The sequence below is a fragment of the Nyctereutes procyonoides genome, unplaced genomic scaffold (genome assembly GCF_905146905.1).
Source record: "Nyctereutes procyonoides isolate TBG_1078 unplaced genomic scaffold, NYPRO_anot_genome, whole genome shotgun sequence".
Lineage (NCBI taxonomy): Eukaryota > Metazoa > Chordata > Mammalia > Carnivora > Canidae > Nyctereutes > Nyctereutes procyonoides.
Window position 1 is genome coordinate 39,687,523 of NW_026575126.1, and position 21,013 is coordinate 39,708,535.

Here is a 21,013-nt window from a genome sequence, read left to right on the forward strand (position 1 = left end):
CCAGGATCGCACCCTGGGCCAAAGGCAGGCGCCAAACCGCTGCGCCACCCAGGGATCCCCAATGCTCACTTCTGAATGGCCTTATTAGAAATATTTTTTACCTCCAGTTTTCTTTGCCTTCAGTCCATAAATACTGCGCCAGGCACAAATCCAGGTGCTAGGAGTAGGGCAGTGAAAACACTGACCTCACGGAGCTTATAGTCCAGTACTAGGGGACAAATCTTACACAAGGATGTCAGGTAATGATGGAGAAATAAGGCACAAGCATGACGGGGGTGCTGTTTACATAGGGTTAGCGAAAACCAATTGGAGGGAGCGACGTTTGAGCAGATCGAGGGTGTTAGCCTTGTGGGTATAGACAGCTTCATCATTTTCCACAGTTTACTCATTTTTTTTTCTCCACTAGGCATGCAATGCTTGCATAATCAACAAATCACGAGAGCTCTTGGTTTCAGGAACGGATCCGGAGTCTCAGATCCGCAGGCAGAGAGGCAGAGTGTGGGTGCAGGTAAAAATGCCTGGGAAGGAGAACTCAGAGCTGCCCAGCCGCAGGGACCCCGCAGTCCCGCAGACGAGGCTGCCGGTGGGAGAGCGGGGTGCGCCCCGGGGTCAGGGAATCCGCGGGCCGTGTCCTGCCGCACGACCCCGGCCAGCGCTGCGCTCGGCGGCGTAGAAGGGAGGCTCCGCGACCCTCACTGCACTGCATTTCCCAGGAAGCTCCGCGCCCCGCTAGGAGCCGCTAGGGACTTCGGCGAGGGCGGGACCTAAGAGGCTAGAAAGGAGTCTCCGGGCCCGAGCCGCGCCAGCCTCTGGCCTTCCTCCCTCCACCCATTCGAGACAAGAGCGGGTGGCAGAAGGCAGGGTCCGCTTTCAGCGGATCTCTTCCGGCGGATCGGGTAGTCTACTCGTGGCTGGGCCAGACACCGTCTCGACCCACTCGGCCAACCTCGGCTTGGCCTTTTCGCCTGTCACCCGCCAGGAAGGCGGAGAAATCTGAAAGATCGAAGTCCAGACGCAGAACTCAGCTCGGGGTCACAGGTGTGGATGCGCGGGGAGCCGCTGCCTCCTGATTGGCCAACTCTGGGGATTCTCCTCGTTCATTGGCTATTCCTCGGACTTAGTGGGCAGCGGCCTTCTGGGGCGTGTAGCGCGAGTGCTGGCTGCGGCGCATGCGCCGTGCTGTTTCCCGGCGAGCCCCGCGCGAACTTCCGGCGCAGGGACCTGGTGGCGGAACCAGAACGCCTGGGCGGCTGTGGGCGGTGTGTATCCCGGGGGCGGGACCGGCGACGCGGGCCGCCGAGCTCTGCTCTCGAGCGCGGGGCTCCGGGCGTCCGCAGACGGCGCCCGGAGACAGAGGCCGGAGGGGGCGCGCGCTGCTGGGAAGCGCCGCGGGTGGGGCGCCTGCGCTCGCCCAGCCCGCCCGCCGCCGCCTCTCAGCTGCGCGCAGGCGAGGCTGCTGGGGTCTGAGCGCGGGGCTCCGGCCAGGTCCGCCGTCCCGCCCGCCGCGTCCTGCCGAGCGACCCTGGTGAGTCCCTGGCCCTCCGAGCGGAGCCTTCTCCTCGGTCACTGGAGGATGAGAACGGAGCGCGTACCTTTCGGGGGTGTTGTGAGGCGTGGAAGAATAAAGTAAAGCAGGCGCTTAGCGCGTGGGAGAGGACTGCAAACCAACCCGGTGCCTCACCCGGGTACCTGTTAACCTGGAGCGCGTCCACCCCGTGGAGTCTCCCAGAGCGGCCAATGAAGAAGCATTGTTAGGCAGAAAAGCAAGATACAAAATAGTGCGTGCAGGAGGACCTCATTTACGTAAAACACACAAAAACACTTGGTTTTCCCCGTTTCTGTAGATAAGTTTTCAGTAAATGGACAGGGAAAAAGTCCAGGAGGTCACATGTCCTACTGTTCACGGGAGGTTGCAACTGCATTTGGAAGGGGGTTTCTATTTTACGTGTTTCTGTATTGTTTAAATCCTCTCACCTTATTAAAATTATAATGCTCTATGTCACCTTTTGTTGGAAAAAAAGAGCAATTAAAGGGAATTTCAAAATACACACTTTTCAGGACTATTGTAAGGAGTAGCAACGTAGGGTATAAGTATGTCATTCATACCTACCTGTGGATAAATGGCTTAGCTGGTGTCTGTGAGCTCTTTGCTGACACCCCAGGGCCAAGATGTGTTTTGGAATTCTGAAATTTTCAAACTTGAAGAAGCTAATACAGCACACGTGGCATATCGAGTGACCCCACCAGCAGAATCTGCAGCAGTTCTCAGTAATCAAATGTATTAATTAAATTTTTTATTGAAGTGTAGCGCACATACAGAAATACACATAGTAAGTATAGCTCGGTGAATATTTCCAAACAGAAGAAACACATAAAGGTTTTTGCTGTGAACCATATGAACATGAAATTAAATGAGATAAGTGGAGATCATAAATATGCTCACATCAGTAGGCCAGGGAGTAAATATGCCTACATCAGGAGGCCAGGGAGTAAAAACCTGGGAGTTTTGGATTTCAGAGCTGAGGATAAAGGGCTGTAGCTGGTGTGGGTAAAGAGCTTGTCATAGGAGTGAGGCATTACGGGAGAGCCTAAAAAGACTTCAGGGCCAGGAAAGGACAGGAGCAGACTGGCTGGTGTTTGCTCATGTACTGCCCCCCTCCTGCTTTTTGCTCTTTCCCCAGGAATGCGTGTCCAGATGCCCACCCGGCGGCCACAGGGGATCCCTCTGGGAGACTGAAGGACTGGCTCCCAGGCCCGGTGAGGCCAAGCAGTCCTGAGCTTTAGGCCAGGGGAATGGCAGCCCCCCCGGAGTCTCAGGAGGAGGCTCCTGGGGAGGGAGCAGGTCTGCTGATCGTGAAGGTGGAAGATTCTTCCTGGGAGCAGGACTCTGTCCAGCAAGAAGACAGCAGGGATTCTGAGGCCTGCCGCCAGCGCTTTCGGCATTTCTGCTATAGGGACGTGGGTGGGCCCCACGAGGCCTTCAGCCAGCTCTGGGAGCTCTGCTGCCGCTGGCTGCGGCCGGAGCTTCACACCAAGGAGCAGATCCTGGAGCTGCTGGTGCTGGAGCAGTTCCTGAGCGTGCTGCCTGGAGATGTCCAGGACTGGGTGCGGGAGCGGAGTCCGGGGAGCGGCGAGGAGGCCGTCGCCCTGGTGGAGGTCCTGCAGAAGCAGCCAGTGAAAGCCCAGCGGCAGGTGAGGAGCCCCTCCCACACCCGGTGGCACCTGGGCGGCACCTGACTGAGGAGCGGTGGCTGTCTCCATAAACAAGTCCTCCAGGGATGGTGGGATGCAGGGCCACAAGGAGCATCAACAGGAGCACATCATGACAGGTGTTGCCTTTCTGAGTGACCCTGTCCAAGTGACTCTGGTTTCTTTTTGGAAAGGCTTTGGAGGGTGGCAGCAGGACCAAAGTAGGCGTGCTCCAGAAAGGCACTTTTAGCGCCACACAGCTTCTGCAAATATTTTTTTTATGTTCTGCTGTAGACCAGGCCCTGGGGATACAATGATATGTGTAATGACAGCAGCAGACTGGGTGTGAGAAGGTAGCTGTCCACGGGAACCCTGTTCTCGGTGGGGCATTGGATTCTTGACACTTGGGGGGGGGTGCTAACGAGCGGCTGGCTGGCGTGTGGAGGTCTGCCTTTGGCATGGAGGTCTGTCCCCACACCCTCTTACTAAGTGGCTCTGTGATTTTGGCCTTTGGGATCTGTTCCTGCCTCATGCTTGATCAGGGACTATCCTTGGGCACACGGCACTGCCTGGTGTCACATTCTCGGGATTTTTCTGGGACCCCATGTTCTCCTTCCCCACCCCCCTACATCCTGAGGGATGTGTCCTGTGTCTCCTTCCCAGGGATTAAGCTCTGTCTCCCCCATCTGGTCTCGGTGCTGATGAGCATGTTGTGGTTCCTGCACAGGAAGTGCCCTCAGAGGAGGTGGAACCTGAGGCTACAGTCCAGGGATCCCAGGCCAAGGGGCTTCCCATGAAGGTGGGGGCACGAAGCTGGCCACCTGTACCTTGGGAGCAGCACAGCCCTGGTGGTGAGTAAGCTTGTAGGCCACAATCGCTGGGCGGAGGCCTGGTTCCTTCCTGGGCGCGTTGCCCTGTAGTAGGAAGGCCATGTGTGTTCTAAGAAGCCTAGGAATGTGTATGTGTGTGTATGTGTGAGGTCTCACTCCTGGCCTGGGCTGGCCTCTGTGAGGCTCTGTTCTTTTCCCTCAGCCCTGCTTCCTGCTCTTAAAGAGGGGAGTGCCAGAGGGCCAACAGATACCTGCTTTGCCTCCAAGGTCCACGTGAGTTACAGTCCACTTGTCCCCTCCGAGGCCCTCGGAGCTGTTGAGTCCCACAAATGGACCTTGTCTTTTCATCAAGAAAAGTGCCTTTTCCACCCACCCTGGTCCTGCCTGAACCCATCCTGGTCTCCATCCCAGCCCCCTTCCCACCCATGGCTGCCTGGGGGAGTCCAGAGTGGCAGTCCTGAGCCAGGTCATTGTTTTTTTTAACCTCATTCTAGGGATCTGTGACATTTGGAGACATTCCTTTCTATTTCTCCCGGGAAGAATGGGGATCTCTGGACCCTGCCCAGAGGGAACTCTTCTGGGACATAAAGCGAGAGAACTCCCGGAATGTCACCCTGGGTAAGCAGTGGGTGCAGACAGGACCCTTGGGGGTCCCAGTGACAGAGGGTGGGCTCAGGCAGGCCGTACACCGAGTCTTCCTACCCCCTCCTTAGGTGGCTCAGAAGTGGGCTTTCACTGGGTCTTTTCAAGAGCCCTGGATGATTTTTCTTTGGGTTAATGTTTGTTTGTCTTTGCCCATAAGTGTGTGTTACCATATCATGGGCGCTTGCAACGTGCCAGCACTGTGCTGAGCTCGCAAACGGGCATCTTCTTGTGATTCTCACAACCTGCTGCATAGAAGGGTTGTCCCCGTTCACAGACGAGAGATCAGAAACTTAGAGGGGTCAGTGGACACTGGAGGGGCTGAGCTAGGACTCTGTCTAGACAGTGGTTGTGAGGAGAGGTGCTGACAGTGAGAACACCTGCTGTCTGTGCGCCGAGGCCTGGGCCCTGCTCTTCGGAGGCCACTCCACGCTAGAGCCTCTCTGAGCACCCATTTGGAGATTGTCTCATTTAATCTGCATGACCCAGTGGGAGGGCTAGGATCCTTCCCTGTCCAAATCTGCCCTTGAGTTTAGGGGACAAGAGCTTGTGGGGTGAGAACAGCCACAGAGGCTGAACCCATGTGGGTTCTCAGTTTTGTGTAAGAATAACTGGGAGTTTGGCTACTTTACGAACTACCTGAACGTGTTCCGCTTTGGACTTTGAATAGCCAGGGTTCAGAGGGTGGGACATTGGGTGCCACTGTGGCCCCGCCATGGGTGTGGTAGGGTTAGGTATATCCTTAGTGCCTGTGGAGCAGGATCAGCCCAGCTGGACCCCTTGCCACTGCCTCTGAAGTGGTGCTCTGCTGGCATTTTATCACATCCCTGTTTTACGGATAAGGAAACTGAGGCTGGGGTGTGTGCAGCTCAGGGCTTTCGGAACCTGAGTCTTTTTTCTGCCTCGCCCCAGCTCTGGTCCCAGAACCCAGTGGAACTGAAGAGGCCAACCCCTCTCGGCTTGCAGGTTTGGGGCTCAAGAGCCAAGGCCAGCAGGCTGGGCTGGAGGAGACAGTGGCATCTGCAGGCCAGGCCGGCAGCAGCAGCAGTGGCGGTGGGCGCGGGGATGTGACTGTGTCCTGGAGCCCCAAGGAGCAGCCGGAGGTCTGGGAGGGTGAAGCCCGGTCAGGGGCGCCCCTGGCCTGTGCTGCGGGGGCACGGAGGGGGCGGCCGCCGACCCGCCGGCGACAGCTGCGGGACCTGGCAGCGGAGAAGCCACACAGCTGCGGCCAGTGTGGCAAGCGCTTCCGCTGGGGCTCGGACCTGGCGCGCCACCAGCGCACACACACGGGCGAAAAGCCGCACAAGTGCCAGGAGTGCGGGAAGAGCTTCCGCAGCTCCTCGGACCTGGTGCGCCACCAGGGCGTGCACACGGGCCAGAAGCCCTTCTCCTGCTCGCAGTGCGGCAAGAGCTTCAGCCGCAGCGCCTACCTGGCCGACCACCAGCGCATCCACACGGGCGAGAAGCCCTTTGGCTGCAGCGAGTGTGGCAAGAGCTTCTCGCTGCGCTCCTACCTGCTGGACCACCGGCGGGTGCACACGGGCGAGCGGCCCTTCGGCTGCGGCGAGTGCGACAAGAGCTTCAAGCAGCGCGCCCACCTCATCGCCCACCAGAGCCTGCACGCCAAGATGGCCCAGCCTGTGGGCTGAGGGCTGGCAAGGGCCCTGCGGCCCACGGGGGTGCTAGGCTAGGCTGGGGTCACCTCAGGGTGCCGCGGCCGCTGGCTTCCATCCCGGCTGCCTTCCCGCCTGCACCCGTGCCTGGCACACACTCCAGAGTGGAAAGCCCCAACCACCTCGTGGCCATTCCTCTTCTGGCTTCATGAAGCCCCAGCACATTCCTAGCCCATGGCCTCTGCGTGGGAGGAAGGCTGGGGCACCAGGTTGGGGTGAGGACTCTGGCAGGACTGGGGTCCCCTGCCCCCAGCCTTGCTTGGCTCCTCTGTTCCCTGCCCGCCCTATGGGCTGAGTCCGTGGGCCTGGCCCTCTGCCCTGCCAAGCTGTGCCTTCCGGTGGGTGTAGAGGACGGGCCTTGACCTGCAGGATGCTGCTGGGCCCTGGGAGGGACAGCCCATCTCTGTGAGGATCTGGGTCCTGGGTGTGGCCACAGGGGCTTTCCGGCCACATCCCCTCCCATTTCCAGGCCATGACCACTTTGCCCCGTCTGGAGACGTGGAAACTGCCTAACTCTGCTCTTAGCTGACTTGCCCCCAAGTTAGTCCCAAAGAGCAGCCCCCTACTGATCTGGTGACGGTGGTGGTGGCTCTGGGGACTGGAGTCCGACACCGAAGACCAAGGGCAGGGCTGGCAGAGGCTGGCTGCTCCCTGAGGCTCCTCTCTCCAGAGGTGTGGGGTTTGTGATATTTAACACTAGCACTCTGTCAGCGGTTAGTCGTTGGTTCCTTAAGCACTGCATTCCACGGTGCCCTCTGCGTTGCCGGCAGAGTGGCATTCCCAGGGACAGACCACAGGCTCTCCTGAGGAGCTCCGCCCTGCTGGTCTCAAAAGGGCAGCAGAGGACTTTGAATAAATATGGAAACTTCCTCTGGGCTGTGCTGTTGTTTATGTGGTTGCTGGGCCAGGGCCCTGGCATTCAGACCTCTCTGCCTCCTGGTTCAGTAGTCCTGGTGGCACTGGTGCTGGGTGGTCACCAGGTGGAGCCACATTCTTGGCTTCCAGGTTGGCTGGGTCCGAAGGACAGCCCGGAGTCTTAGGACTCTCATCTGCCTGTGTCAGCCAATGCCTGCCCGGGCTGGGGCAGCCCATACCACCCCAGCAGGGCAGTGGGGAGCTGAGCAGGCCTGCGCCAGGCCACCCCCTTTCTCCTTGTTGGTGCCGTGAAGAAACAGGCTTGGGTGTGGGGTGACTGGCTGGGGGCAGTATGCTCTTGCTGTTCACGGGGATCCAGAACTCTAAGCTGGTGCTTGTGCTCAGATCCCTCCGTGGAAGAGGACTGCTGGGTCAGCGTGGGCCCTGCCCCATACCCCACACAGCCTTTGACCTCTGACCCCCACCCGGCCGAGGCCCCAGCCTAGAGCCTGCACAGAACTGGTGGGTGCATGGGCACAGTTTGCCTGGTAGTGGCCTCTGCAGGCCGCCTACAGGGTGGTGGGGGCAGACTGACACAGAATGTTCTGTCCCTTGGTCTGTGTGCCAGCCCCGCTGGCCCCAGGGCCCTTCCTCAGCCAGCCCCCCATTTAACACTTGCTTCATCCTGAGCTCCCTTCGATGGGTCTCATTTCCGGAATGAAACAGCTGGGGTCCCATTGTGGACAGGTGACTCCAGTTGGGGGTTTCCGCCTCAGAGGCAGCACCCTTCACCGCCCCTCGTACCTGTAAGCGCCAGGCTGCAGTGTGCACAGGTGTGGGTGCTGTGCATGAGTGGGTAGGGGATGGGAACAGGGACTTTTGGTGCTGGTGGCCGGCTCAGAAGGGAGACACTGCTGTATAACTAGATCAGATAGGAGGTGGGCCAGGAACTAAGAATAGGATTGGGCATAGGCTCCTGGCTCAGGTGGGGGCGTGCCGATGTCAGCCAGGAAGTAGCCCGCTGGAGCCAGAACAGGGCAGGGACAGGGGCAGTGGGGCCCAAGACCCAGGCTTCCAGGGAAGGAGCAGAGTCCAGCTCGGCTCATAAACAGAGCTGATAGGACAGGGCTCAGGGAAACGGCAAGTACTGGGACCCGGGGCATTGGTGCTGGGGTCAGGGGTTAAGCTCTGTGCTCAGAGGAAGCCCCCACCCGGCCCCCATGGCCTTCCTGGTGGCTGGGACCCTGCAGGTGGCCTCGCTGTTGGCAGATACCCGACAGAGTCTGGAAAGAAAGGTAGTAGGAGGCCCCACGTGGCCCCGCCCACTCCTGGCTCTCAGGGGAGCCCCTCCGCAGCCCACTCTGGCCTTGCCTCCCCAGGGGAAGTACAGCTTGCAGGGTCCCAGGGTGGCCCTGACGCTCAGCACCCCTGAGGTGTCAGCCTCTACCGTGGCTGTCCTGGAAGCCGTGTTCCGGACCCTAGGCTTCGAGCGCTGCCAGAGGACCGAGGCCTCTGTCCAGGTGGGTCCTCACCTGTCTCCCACCCATCCACCCTCAGCCCGCACCCACCTCGAGCCCCACCCTCGGGCTTCCCTGGACTCAGCCCTGGCCTTTGCTCTTGCCCTAGGGCTTCCTCGGGGAGCTGGCTGGGTTCCGGGAGCAGCTGGACGGCCTCGGGGGCCCTGTGGGCTGTGCCCTAGTGGCTCTGCTGGCCCCCCGTGGGCAGCTGGGGCAGCCCCAGCAGCTGGTCCGGGAGCTGAGCCACTGTAGGGCCCTGTGGGGCCGCCCCAAGGTTTTCCTGCTGCTCTCGAGTGCTCCTGGGGGTGAGTGGCCCAGGGAGACTGGGGATGGGACGGCGCGAAGCAGGGCGGGGGCGGCGGGGGCCACCAGCTGCCTCCGGCCCACGTGCTGGTCCCCCCGCAGGTGCCCCGGAGCGCGGAGCCTTCCTCACGGGCCTGAGCCGGCTCTGTGGCCGCTGTCGGCGCTGGTCCCTGCTGCAGCTGCTGACGGAGGTGGGGGCCCAGACGGGACGTCCCTGGGTCGGGGGCCGGCCGGCCCCTTGCCCTGGCTCTGCTGTGCTCTCCTGAGCCTGTTCGGCAGATTCCCGTGCCCCCCCCACAACCCACTCAGGATCCCCCAGACCCTCCACACTGCTCCTCAGCTCCGTGCCTTGCCCATGCTGCTCCGTCTGTTTGGCCCGCCCTCCTGTTGTCTCGGCCAGCCCCACACATTCCCTTCCAGGCTGCCAGTGATGCCCGTCCTTGGGCTCCCCGAGTCAACGCTTGTGCTTTGGCCCACCCTGTTCACACTCACACAGGCAGGGACCGTCCCGTCGGACTGCAGGTGAACGGTCCAGCTCTGGTCTGGGCTGGAGGCCCAGAGGTCTCACTGGGCAGTCGGGTAGCCACTGGTGAGCCCGGGTGAAGGGTGGGCCCTGGCTCCACCCCACAGCTTTCCACAGCCTGCTGCCCTCCGCAGGGGGAACCTGCCCTGTGAGCCTCCCCAGACAGGCCCCAGCTGCTCTAGGGAGCGCCCCTGCTCTGGGCACACTGATCCCGAGGGTGGCGAGTGGCGTGGTTAATGGCATGGCCACTGGCCACTTCAGGCCGTCCATGTGCAGGGAAGCCCATGACATTGAACCTGAGAAGGACACCCTTCATGCTCTCCCCTTCTTTTGTCTGTCTTCTCCCTACAATCTGGACTCAAGAGAGACTGGTAGCCATGAGCTAGCCAAGCTGTTCCCTGGATCTGGTGGCCTGTTCCCTCCCCAAACTGCACCTCCATGGAGCAGCCCCCCAGGGGTTCTCTGGTCTCCCCCCAGGTCTTCTACAGGACAGCTGAAGAGTCAGAGGCCACCTACTGCCCAGTCTTTCGGAGCTCCTTGCGGGGCACACTGTGCCTGGGGGATGTGGAACCCTGGGAGCCGCAGGTGAGGGGGACAGGGTGGGGTGAACCATGTGACAGCAGTTGCAAGTGGGAAAAAGGCTCAGGGAGACCTGAGATGGGGGACATGAGGTGCTGGGAGGCTCTCAGACCACTCTGAATGCTCCTTGTCTGTAGCCGGAACCCAGCCCCAGGGCTCAGTATGACCTGTCCGGGACCAGGGCCGTCCTCCTCCTGTCGGTGATCCGCAACCGGCCCGGGGCCCAGCACGATGTGGAGGCACTGGGGAGCCTGTGCCAGGCCCTGAACTTCAAGATCACCCTAAGGACAAACCCTACAGCCCAGGTGAGGTGAAGGCCAGAGCTCTGGTGGTGCTCTGGAGGAAGGGCACCCCCCACCACAGGCCTGGAGCTACTCTCGGGGCCTCTTCCCCCACCATCTGGCTTCCATCCTCTCTGCTGCATGCGGTGGGGCTCACCTCCCTGCCTCTGGAAGCCTGCTCTCCCAGAAACACTGGCTGTTGCTCCACTCCTTGGGCCAGGCCCCAGCTGGACCCTCCAGCTTTTCCTGGGAAGGTCTCAGCTTCCTTCCCAGACACCTGTCAGCTGTTTGCTTTCCCCTCATGCCTTTTCACTTTTTGGAGCATTTTCCCTGCCCTGGCCCAGCCGCCAGAGGCTAGATCCACATGTCACCCCCAATTAGGCCATGCCAGCTCTCCTCTGCGGGCCTGAGGCTGGCAGGCGGTGGGAAGTAGGGTAGGCAGGGACTGGAGAAGCCTCCTTGGAGGGCCCTCAGGCCCTGGGGAGGCAGGAGCCTTGGCCTAGGCCTCAATTTCGTCCCCACCCCAGGCTTTCCAAGAGGAGATGGTGCAGTTCCGAGAGTGCCTGGATGCCCTCAGCGCCCCGGTGAGCTGTGCCCTAGTGGCCCTGATGGCCCACGGGGGGCCCCAGGGGCAGCTGCTGGGGGCTGATGGCCAGGAGGTACAGCCAGAGGCACTGGTGCAGGAGCTGAACCGCTGCAGGGCCTTGTGGGGCTGCCCCAAGATCTTCCTGCTTCAGGCCTGCCGTGGGGGTGAGTGGGGCCCGGGGCCTCCCTCCTGCCTCCTCCTGCCCTAGCTGTACACACGCAGCCCTCAGCCTCCCAGGATTTGCTGTCCACCTTCTTCGGGAAGCCTCATCGTTGGCACTTTACCTGCCCCGTCTCCTAGCCTGTCCTAGAAGTCAAGTCCACCAGCTTGAGCTTTACCCGCAGCACATGCTAATCCATGCTCTGAGTGCTTCCAGCCTGGCAGGCCTGCCCTGGAGCCCTGGGGGCTGGGCTGTGCACACCTGGGAGCACCCCCAGGTATCTGCTGAGCAGTACACACCTGCGTGTCCCCCACTTCCAGGGCATAGGGATGCCGGCGTGGGGCCCACAGCTCTCTCCTGGTTTCGGCGCTGGCTGCAGGCATCACCGACCACCCCGTCACACGCCGATGTCCTTGAGATCTATGCTGATGCCCAAGGTGGGGTGTGCCTTCCTCTGGAGCCTGGGCTTGGGAGGCCTTGGTGGGAGGGCTGTCTGGCGTACTTTTCCAGTGCTCTGACCTGGGGTCCTGCCACTACCTGCATCCTCTTTGCCAAGAGGCTGGGAAGGAAAACCTTCCTACACTGCGAGGGCCTTTGAAAATCGAGGGCTTCTGGCCCTACTTGAGCCTTGAAACAACCCTGGAGGAGGAGGGTGATACAGCTTTTCTAGGGTCACACAGCTGGTAGGGGACAGAGCTGGATTTGAGTTCTGATTTGCCTCTTCTGCTCTGGGCTCGTTCCACTGACTGCCCTGTGGGCCCCTGAGTCAGACTTGGGGGCACCCCTGGGGCTGATAGAGCCCCAGGATGCTGGGTAAATGCAGTGGATCCTTCTTGCAGGCAGCGCCTCCCGGGGCCCCACTGCCGGGAGCTCTGACCAAGCAGACATCCTGATGGTCTATGCAGCTGCCAAGGGTAAGGGGACAGCTCACCAAGGAAGCCTGCTACCTAGGGCCCTGCATCCTGGCTGGACACGGGGAGGGGCTTTAGGGGCAGCCAGGGCTGGGCAGGGGGGCACAGAGGCAGCAGCCCAGTTGCAGTTCAGCCATCCTCCTTCCACGTTTATCATTTATAATCATAGTAACCACGGGGAGCTCATAGGGGCGGCCTGTGCCAAGCATCAGAATTTCCATGGGGGATCTGCCTCAGGCCCTGCTCAGCCCTTGGCACAGGGGCTTCACAGCGGGCATGTGCCCTGTGCATTCGGACTGTGTACTCCCTAAATAGCCAGCAGGAAGTCGTTCTAGACGCAAGAAGTTCCCGCTCTTTGTGCAGTCCCCTTGCCTGACCCCTGGGGTCCTGCCTGCCGGGCCCCCTCCCGCCCCTCTGCCCTCTTTGCACCGAAAGAGTCGCTGGGGCCTGGAAGGCAGCCGCAGGGGCCCAAGTCTGACGCTCTGCCCCATCCTCTGGCCTAGGCTGCGTAGCCTATCGCGACGAGAAGGGCTCGGACTTTATCCAGACTCTGGCCGAGGTCCTCAGAGCTGACCCTGGGGGGGACCTCCTGGAGCTGCTGACCGAGGTGGGCTGGGGCTAGGGGCAGGGACCTGGGGAGAGGGGTGGGTGGGATTCTGCCCTGTGCTGGGCCGGGGCTCTGATCACCTCCTACTCGCCTGTTGGTGGGCCAGACGCAGGTCACGCTGCGCACCCAGCGCTCCCGCACTGGCCAGGTGACAGCCACAGCAGTTCCCAGGGCACACACTCCCGGGGGAGGAGGAGTCCCCCCCTCCAGGGCCACTCAGGGCTGCAGTCAGGAGCAGTGACCCAGCAGGCTCCACAGTAAGAGTGGGTGGGATTCCCTGGTTCCTGCAGGAGGATGTGACTGGCTTGCTTGAATAATTTCATGGCCTGGCAGGGAACTGAACCCCAGAGACTGAGGACAGTGGAGTGTGGCTGGTCGGACTGGGGGGGAACCAACCGGCTGGGCGGCCTCTCCTGCCATTTGGGGGGCACATCTGACAGGAAGGAGCAGGGCGCGCACGGGGAGGGCCGATCACGGCAAGGCAGCACTTGAAATGTTAGGCCTTACCATCCCCGGGGCCCCAGGCTGGGTGCCAAGGGACCCGGGAGTCCTGGGCACAGGCTGGGTGCGGTCCTCGCAGGTCAACCGGCGGGTGTGCGAACTGGACGTGCTGGGTCCCGACTGCCCGGAGCGCCGCAAGGCTTGCCTGGAGATCCGCAGCTCGCTGCGGCGGCCGCTCTGCCTGCGGGCCTGACTGCGCGCGCTGCTCCCCGGGGGGACGCGGGGTGGGGTGCAAAGGGCTCGGCGCTCCGTCTAGGTGCTCCGTCTGGGTGCACTGGCGCTCCTGCGAGGGGCGGAGGGACGGGGGAAGCCCGCACGGGCTGGGCTGGACGTCCCGAGAGCGGGCAGCCGGGGCCCACAGCTCCGCCTCTGCTCACGCACCCACTCGCGCCAGCGCCGGGCCGTGGAAATGCGGGAGATGCGCCGCTCAGCGTCGCGTCTGGGGCCACAAGACTGGCCCGAGCACTGCCCACCGAGGGCTGCTGCGATGCGGGGCGGCGGGGGCGGCAGGAGCAGTGGGCAGCCCCTGACCCGGCGCGCCCAGGGCCACGCGGGGGAAGCGCTCGCAGCGTCCCGAGAGCGCAGTGGGGGCCTGCGCGGCTTCACCCGGGCTCGAACTCGCAGCGCAGGTCGGGAGGGCGGTCCTCGCCCCGCCCGCGAGCTCATTTCCGCGCAGGCCCGGCTCGTGGCCTCGCCCACCAGGGCCCGAGGGGCGGAGCTCCTGGCCGGTACGCAGGAGCCTGCAGCAGCTTTGTGAGAGAAGCTGTGAGAGCGTCAGTGGTGGGGCCGCGTGGCCTAATGGATAAGGCGTCTGATTCCGGATCAGAAGATTGAGGGTTCGAGTCCCTTCGTGGTCGCTGCAGTGATCGTTTTTTCCAAACCCTCGACTTTAAATTTTCCCTGCGTCGGGACCCTGCCCCCCGCGGAACCTCAGGAAGCTCGGGCGGTGCGCCCCGCCCCGCGGCACCGGAAAGCGGCTCCGCGTGTCCAGGCTCGGGGCTCCGGAGCTAGGCCCGGCCTGCACCCCGGAGCCCCCGCGGGCGTGGCGGGGCCAACGCCGGCCGGAGCCCGAAGGCACCCTCAGCAAGTGCAGGAGCCCCTCGGGGACCGGCTGCAGGACAGTGCAGACGACCGGAGCTGTGACAGACCAGGGGGGGATGGACTGCTGCGAGGGGCGGGGGGAGTTGTCCCATGGGCTCAGGGGACAGGTGCATTTCAAAATATAATAGTTGTGACAAAAAGGTTTTGGAAATAGTGGTGGTGGTTGGATGATTTTGTGCATGTAACTGTTGCCACTGAATACGTACACTTAAAAATGGCTTAATTGGTCTATTTAGCGTTATATATGTATTTTTAGATATATAACATTATATATCTATTTTTATATTTTTTAACATAAAAGATATTTTAAAATATCTAAGATTACTTCGATTTCTTGCAATGATAGTGCCCAGAATTGTGTTACCATTTTACCTGGGAAAAGTGTCTTTACCTGAGGAACCGAGTTCTCGCCAAGAGACTCTGGCTAAGCCAGGTGACCTAGGTGATGTGACCGCCGAGGGGCGGCAGCCGGGGCGCACATTTCTGGAAGGTGGGCGCCGGTGACCTGGGGCCCTACGGGGTCCTACTTTATCGTTTTTGTGATGCTTCAGCGTCATTAAGTCATTGAGGTAAACGTTCCGGAGATGGGAAGAGCACGCTGGGTTCTCTCCCCGAGGAGACCCCTGCGCCGGGCGCGTAGCCCGAAGACCTTAGGCCGCTGGGCTCTGTTAAAACCGCGGACACCTGGGCGCAGGTGACACCTCCTGTCTCCGGGGCAGTGTAGGGAGGAGCACAAGGACAGGGATGGCACTTTGCCCAGGCGCCGACCTGGTACCCCTCTTCTCGCCCACATTTTGCAGAGCCAACTCCTCGCTAAATTATCACCCGGAGTCTCCTACACGGAGAAGGAACGGCTCGCCCAGGATTTGAACCCCCGGTTCTCGCACCCTAAGCGAGGATCACACCCTAGTCCACGAGCTGAGCTGATACCTGTGGACCGAGTTCCCTGGGCTCCATCTGCGCGTGCGCGGTCTCTCCGGGGTCCGAGGATGCTCTAGGGGCGCCTAGTCCCGAGCGTCGGCGGGACGCGGGTGCGGAGACCCCGGGATGGAGCCGGGAAGGAGACGGGAAGGAGCCGGGAAGCTGTGTGGAACCGGTGGGAACCACGGGGAGGTGATGGAGAGACTGCTCTAGAACCATCGCAGAGCCTCTTCTGCCGGCCCCGGTGGCCTAATGGATAAGGCATTGGCCTCCTAAGCCAGGGATTGTGGGTTCGAGTCCCACCCGGGGTACAGAAGGTTAAATTTTAGACCTCCCCCAAGGAAAGAAAGCCAAGTTAAGGGTTTCCTGGAGATTTTCCAGATGCAGTCCTAAACTATTAAACTGTTTCGCCTTATTTTCTAATAAGGGGTGCACGTTTCCAGCTTTCAGAAAGGAATACTGGCATCATTCACATTTTAAAAATAACCATTCATTCTACTTGATGACAAAAAGGAATAATTGTTCATTTTTCCAGGTGTGTTCATTTTACCAGGGTTCCATATACTTTTAAAAGTTCTTACCTTTTATAAACAGACCCAATTATTTAAAGATTAAATTGTATGACAGCTGTTTTGCTTTAATACAATGGGCTGGGGGCTGACAATGGTTATTCTTATTCTTATTCTTATTCTTCTTATTCTTATTCTTATTCTTATTCTTATTCTTATTCTTATTCTTATTCTTATTCTTTTAAGATTTTATTTATCCATTCATAGAGACCAGAGAGAGAAGCAGAGGGAGAAGCAGGCTCCATGCAGGGAGCCCTACACGGGTCTCCAGGATCACACCCCGGGCTGCAGGCAGCGCCAAACTGCTGCAACACCAGGGCTGCCCTGACAATGGTTATTAATACAGTATTGGAATACTTGCAAGTTGTTCTGAAACAAGATCACCACACACAGAGAAAAGGCAACTATTTGAAGGGATGGATGTGTTAACTTGATGGTGGTAAATATTTCACAAATGCCTATGTGTATCAAATCATCACATTGTACACCTTCAATATATATTTTTATTTGTCAATTATATTTCAATAACTAGGGAAAATATAATGGGTGGAGTGGAGATATAGACAAAACAAGGGTATTTGTGAGTCGATAATGCCTTAAGCAGGGGGACACGAGGACACGTTATACTATTTCTCTGCTTTAGTGCATGTTTGAAATAGTCCAAATAAAGCTTTCTCTTTTTTTAATCCATAGAATCCCTGTCTTCATTCTAGAGGTAAAAGTCTCCCAAACTACAGGACATGGTGTGGAGTAATATCAGAAGCCTCCTCTACCACGTGCCCATAGAGGGGAAGACCACTGGAGTTTTGTCCTATACACAAATAAAAACAGTTTTCTTTTGCCTTTAAAAACTGGCGCTGGCCTTACTTCTCCCACTTTCCCAAATATCCGGGGCCCCGTTACTCCACTGGAATCAACAGCCTCATCTCAATGCAGCGTCTCCCACCGTCATGGGCCACCCGAGGAGAATGGGGACCACAGAGCTCTCCAGGATGCTGGTGTTCCCCTTGCCAATGTTTCTCAATGTCTTATTGAACAGAATGTCCTCTGGGCACTGTCAGTGGGCAGTGGGGGTGTACATCGTGTGTGATGGATCCACTCCAGCATTCCCATTGCACTAAGTCTTTGGCTTCCTTCCTCTACTTGAGGCCAGGGACATTCTCACATCTCAGTCTCAGTAAACATAAGCTACCGCTGAGTTCAAAGCTCAGCCAACCAACCAAGAAACACAGCAGAGCCACATTCAGCGGCACACACACAATAGCGTGTGAAATACAGGATTTCTGCGAAGTGCTCCCAGGTCAATAAATTCACCAGAAGCAAAATTGTATCTCATCCTCCTTACTCCAACATGCTTAGATTCATTCCCACATATATTTCCTGGGTTTCTACTGGCATAAGTGAGCAACACATGCATAATTCAGTGATGTGTTTGATCTTTAGCAACATCAGCCCTGCAGCCATAAGATTATTCTATGGTGGCCATGAAATGTCCCTGGGCCTCTGACCATGACTTAGGCTGCAAGTTTAAAGGAAAAAAAGTTTATTTTTTTTTATTTTTAAAGATTTATTTATTCATGATAGACATAGAGAGAGAGAGGCAGAGAGAGAAGCAGGCTCCATGCAGGGAGCCTGAAGTGGGACTTGGTCCCGGGACTCCAGGATTGCGCCCTGGGCCGAAGGCAGGCGCCAAACTGCTGAGCCACCCAGGGATCCCCCAAAAGAAGGAAAGTTTAAAGGAAAAGGTCTTGTCATTTCCTGTCAGTGAGCAAACCAGTGCTCCAGAAGAATTCATTCCAGGCCACAGTCCCGGTAGTCGCCTTTATTGCCTCAACAGTCTAGGACAGCAGCCAGCAGCCACGTGGTCACTGCTTCTTCATAACCAACCAGGTGATACGGGCTCGATCATGATGCCCCCGTGTGCCATGAGTGACCAGCGTCCCATTTCCCATGGGCAAGGAGCTCAGCTGGGTTCAAGCCCAAACTCATTACCAAATCAAGGTCCAGGCAGTGGACGCCTCCGTGAGAAAACCCATCCGTGGGTATTGCTGGTCAAAGGGTACAAACTTTCCGTTGTAAGATGAAAAAGTTGTGGGGATCTAATACCCGGCAAGGTGGTGATAGTAATAGGGTAGCAGATGCCTGAAAGTTTCCAAGGGAATAACTTCTAGGGCAGCCCTGGTGGTGCAGTGGTTTAGCACCGCCTGCAGCCTGGGGTGTGATCCTGGAGACCCAGGATCGGGTCCCACGTTGGGCTCCCTGCATGGAGCCTGCTTCTCCCTCTGCCTGTGTCTCTGCCCCCCTCTCTCTCTGTGTCTCTCATGAATGAATAAATAAATAAATTCTAAAAAAAAAAAACCAAAGTTTTTAAAATTTATTTATTTATTTATGAAAGTGAGAGAATGAGCGAGCACAAGCAGGGGTAAGGGATAGAGAGAAGGGGAGAAGTGGACTCTCCCACTGAGCAGAGAGCGGACTTGGGGCTCCATCCCAGGACCCTGGGATCATGACCTGAGCCAAAGGCAGACACTTAACTGACTGAACCACCCAGGCATAGAGTTTTAAAAACATTTTTTTTAAAAGGGGTTTTTAAAAGATTTTATTTTGGGGAGAATCCCTGTATGGCTCAATGGTTTGGTGCCTGCCATCAGCCCGGGACATGATCCTGGGGACCTGGGATCAAGTCCTATGTCAGGCTGCTTCTCCCTCTGCCTGCGTCTCTGCCTCTCTCTCTGTGTCTCTTATGAATAAATAAATAAAAACCTTAAAAAATTTTTTTTTGAATTTTCAAGCCATTACCAAACATGGGTCTCAAACTCACAACCCTGAGATGGAGAGTCACATGTTCCACTGACTGAGCCAGCCGGGTTCCCTCTGCTCATTTTTAAAGTAGATTATTTATTTTTGGGGGTGTTGAGTTTTTTAAGTTTTAAATATATTTTGGATACTAACCCTTTATCAATCATGTCATTTGCCAACATCTTCCATTCCATGGGTTTATTGCTTTCTTCACTGTGCAGAAGTTTTTGTTTTTTCATTTTTTGTTTTGATGTAGTCTCAATAATTTATTTTTGCTTTTGTTTCCCTTGCTTCTGGAGACATCTAGAAAGATGTTGCTACGGCTGATGTCAAAGAAATTACTGCCTATGTTCTCTAGGATTTTGATGGTTTCATATCTCACACTTAGGTCTGTAATCCACTTTGAATTTATTTTTGTGTATGGTGTAGGAAAGTGGTCCACAGTTTCATTCTTTTGCATGTAGCTGACCAGTTTTACCAGCACCATTTGTCAAAGAGACGGTCTTTTTTCCGTTGGATATTCTTTCCTGCTTTATGAAAGATTAATTGATCATATAATTGTAGGTTTATTTGGGACACCTGGCTGTCTCAGTCAGAAGAGCATGCAACTCTTGATCTTGAACCCCACCTTGGTGGTAGAGATTATTTGAATATTTTAACTGGGTTTTCTGGGATCCCTGGGTGGCGCAGCGGTTTAGCGCCTGCCTTTGGCCCAGGGCGCGATCCTGGAGACCCGGGATCGAATCCCACGTCGGGCTCCTGGTGCATAGAGCCTGCTTCTCCCTCTGCCTGTGTCTCTGCCTCTCTCTCTCTCTCTCTCTCTCTCTCTGTGACTATCATAAAGAAATAAAAATTAAAAAAAAACCTGGGTTTTCTATTCTGTTCCACTGATCTATGTGTCTGTTTTTGTGCCAGTACCATATTGTTTTGTAATATAATTAAAGTCTGGAATCATGATGCTTCCAGCTTTGCTCTTCTTTTTCAGGATTGTCTGGCTAGGGGTGCCGGGGTGGCTGAGTCTGTTAAGCATCTGACTGTTGATTTTGGTTCAGGTCAAGCCACCATCGGGCTCCGCGCTGATCGTGGGGTCCGCTTGGGATTCTCTCTCTCCCTCTGCCCCCCCTCCCCACTTGTGCACTCTCTAAATGAATAAATAAATCTTAAAAAAAAAAGATTGCTCTGGTTCTTCAGAGTCTTTTATGGCTTCATACATATTTTAGAATTGTTTGTTCTAGTTCTGTGAAAAAAAATGCTGTTGGTATTTTGATAGAGGTTGCATTAAATGTGTAGATTGCTTTGGGCAGTACAGACATTTTAACAATATTTGTCCTTCCAATCATTAGCATGGACTATCTTTCCATTTCTTTGTGTCATCTTCAGTTTCTTTCATCAGTGTTTTATAGTTTTCAGAGGATGGGTCTTGGTTAGGTTGTTGTTGAGCATCTTTAACGCATCTTTCATGCACTGAAATGAAAGAATGACATGCTCACATTGACTAATCACCAATTCAAAGCATTTCGGCAGCGCGGAAAGCATCCCACATGTGCTGCAGCTGAAAGGCCAACAAAGCTGAAGACCAGGCTTGGCTCCTCAGTGTAGAAATACCAAATGTTGAGAAAAAGTGGAATTGTCACCCTCGGCAAATCTCTCCTGCCAATGTCAGGGGCTGGGAGGGAAGAAGCGGGACCCAGAGATTTGGAATGGGGCTGGGTGGGAAGATGTGTGGAGAAGCAGGAAGTGTCTGGGCCTGCACATGTGGCCGAGGCCTCCACCCTCCTTGCCTGAAGGCTGGAATGAACCTCAGGTGAGACAGACACTTTATGAGACAATGTGTCATGTCTTCAGGACCTGCTGCTACTTCTCCTCCAGGCCACCCGGCCCAGAAATGAGGTTCCATCTCACCTGAGAAAGTACTGGCACTGCTTGGAAGGGGGGCAGCTACACCGGAAACTGTAGCACCTGGATGTCGTGTCAGCAGTAACCCGTCCTGAATCGGGGTGGGGAGAATAAAAAGCTGGGAAAAGGAAAGATGATCTGCACGGGACTCTTCCTTGACACAGGCCTTAACCCCCTGGCAAGGGTCCCTCAAGCTGGTTATGATACACAGTCAGCACGGCTTCATGAGCTGAAGGAGAATCACCAGAAATGCCACAGCAATCTGTGGAGAAAGGAATCAGAAGGACGGAGACACAGGCAAGCTGGAGCTGTCCTACATCATCAGACCAAACGCCCACTGCTGACTGTGTCTTGGCAGAGCCTGGAGGAAATGCCTTTACCAAGGAAATAACACCTGTGCAGTGGAGGGGAGGCCCCAGCATCTTTGAGAAGCTTGGGAGTGACTGTTCTCTGGTCCAGCAGGTACTCTGACATATCCAAGGTACAAGGTAAGCTCGTGTACCTTGCATCCCCTCTTATTAAGAAAGAAGCCTAGCACTTGGTAAGACCCCACAATGGTTAACTTCTGTC

The 21,013-nt window shown here is 57.0% G+C and overlaps 3 protein-coding genes and 2 non-coding genes across 7 annotated transcripts; all 5 read left to right on the forward strand.

The window, feature by feature from the left end:
* Positions 1 to 1,206: 1,206 nt before the first annotated feature.
* ZNF213 (zinc finger protein 213) lies at positions 1,207 to 7,203 on the forward strand. Of its 2 annotated transcripts, none has more exons than XM_055340862.1 (6): positions 1,207 to 1,525; positions 2,682 to 3,192; positions 3,917 to 4,040; positions 4,222 to 4,292; positions 4,514 to 4,637; positions 5,574 to 7,203. In XM_055340862.1, the coding sequence occupies exons 2-6, from the start codon at positions 2,794 to 2,796 to the stop codon at positions 6,308 to 6,310; spliced, it is 1,455 nt and encodes a 484-aa protein (XP_055196837.1). In that variant the 5' UTR covers positions 1,207 to 1,525; positions 2,682 to 2,793; the 3' UTR covers positions 6,311 to 7,203. The 2 variants fall into 2 exon arrangements, with proteins under 2 accessions (XP_055196837.1, XP_055196838.1); XM_055340863.1 differs by having other exon boundaries at positions 5,628 to 7,203.
* A 1,206-nt stretch (positions 7,204 to 8,409) lies between these two features.
* Positions 8,410 to 9,535, forward strand: LOC129519996 (uncharacterized). The gene is made up of 2 exons (XM_055340864.1): positions 8,410 to 8,709; positions 8,816 to 9,535. The coding sequence occupies exons 1-2, from the start codon at positions 8,410 to 8,412 to the stop codon at positions 9,533 to 9,535; spliced, it is 1,020 nt and encodes a 339-aa protein (XP_055196839.1).
* A 1,372-nt stretch (positions 9,536 to 10,907) lies between these two features.
* On the forward strand, positions 10,908 to 13,350 carry LOC129519997 (putative caspase-16). Of its 2 annotated transcripts, XM_055340866.1 has the most exons (5): positions 10,908 to 11,142; positions 11,459 to 11,575; positions 11,978 to 12,052; positions 12,553 to 12,656; positions 13,237 to 13,350. In XM_055340866.1, the coding sequence occupies exons 1-5, from the start codon at positions 10,935 to 10,937 to the stop codon at positions 13,348 to 13,350; spliced, it is 618 nt and encodes a 205-aa protein (XP_055196841.1). In that variant the 5' UTR covers positions 10,908 to 10,934. The 2 variants fall into 2 exon arrangements, with proteins under 2 accessions (XP_055196841.1, XP_055196840.1); XM_055340865.1 differs by lacking the exon at positions 13,237 to 13,350 and having other exon boundaries at positions 11,978 to 12,634.
* A 591-nt stretch (positions 13,351 to 13,941) lies between these two features.
* On the forward strand, positions 13,942 to 14,014 carry TRNAR-CCG (transfer RNA arginine (anticodon CCG)). The gene has a single exon. It is a non-coding gene; the product is annotated as a tRNA-Arg (tRNA).
* A 1,403-nt stretch (positions 14,015 to 15,417) lies between these two features.
* On the forward strand, positions 15,418 to 15,490 carry TRNAR-CCU (transfer RNA arginine (anticodon CCU)). Its single transcript has one exon. It is a non-coding gene; the product is annotated as a tRNA-Arg (tRNA).
* The last annotated feature ends 5,523 nt before the right edge of the window (positions 15,491 to 21,013 follow it).

Excerpts from the sequence above, each read along its gene's own strand:
- LOC129519996 (XM_055340864.1), top strand. The coding sequence starts at position 8,410 with ATGGCCTTCCTGGTGGCTGGGACCCTGCAGGTGGCCTCGCTGTTGGCA. Across the intron at positions 8,710-8,815 it reads GGACCGAGGCCTCTGTCCAG|GGCTTCCTCGGGGAGCTGGC; the intron begins GTGGGTCCTCAC and ends CTCTTGCCCTAG.
- ZNF213 (XM_055340862.1), top strand. The coding sequence starts at position 2,794 with ATGGCAGCCCCCCCGGAGTCTCAGGAGGAGGCTCCTGGGGAGGGAGCA. Across the intron at positions 4,041-4,221 it reads GGAGCAGCACAGCCCTGGTG|CCCTGCTTCCTGCTCTTAAA; the intron begins GTGAGTAAGCTT and ends CTTTTCCCTCAG. Across the intron at positions 4,638-5,573 it reads CTCCCGGAATGTCACCCTGG|CTCTGGTCCCAGAACCCAGT; the intron begins GTAAGCAGTGGG and ends GCCTCGCCCCAG.
- LOC129519997 (XM_055340865.1), top strand. The coding sequence starts at position 10,935 with ATGGTGCAGTTCCGAGAGTGCCTGGATGCCCTCAGCGCCCCGGTGAGC. Across the intron at positions 11,143-11,458 it reads GCTTCAGGCCTGCCGTGGGG|GGCATAGGGATGCCGGCGTG; the intron begins GTGAGTGGGGCC and ends CCCCACTTCCAG. Across the intron at positions 11,576-11,977 it reads GATCTATGCTGATGCCCAAG|GCAGCGCCTCCCGGGGCCCC; the intron begins GTGGGGTGTGCC and ends TCCTTCTTGCAG.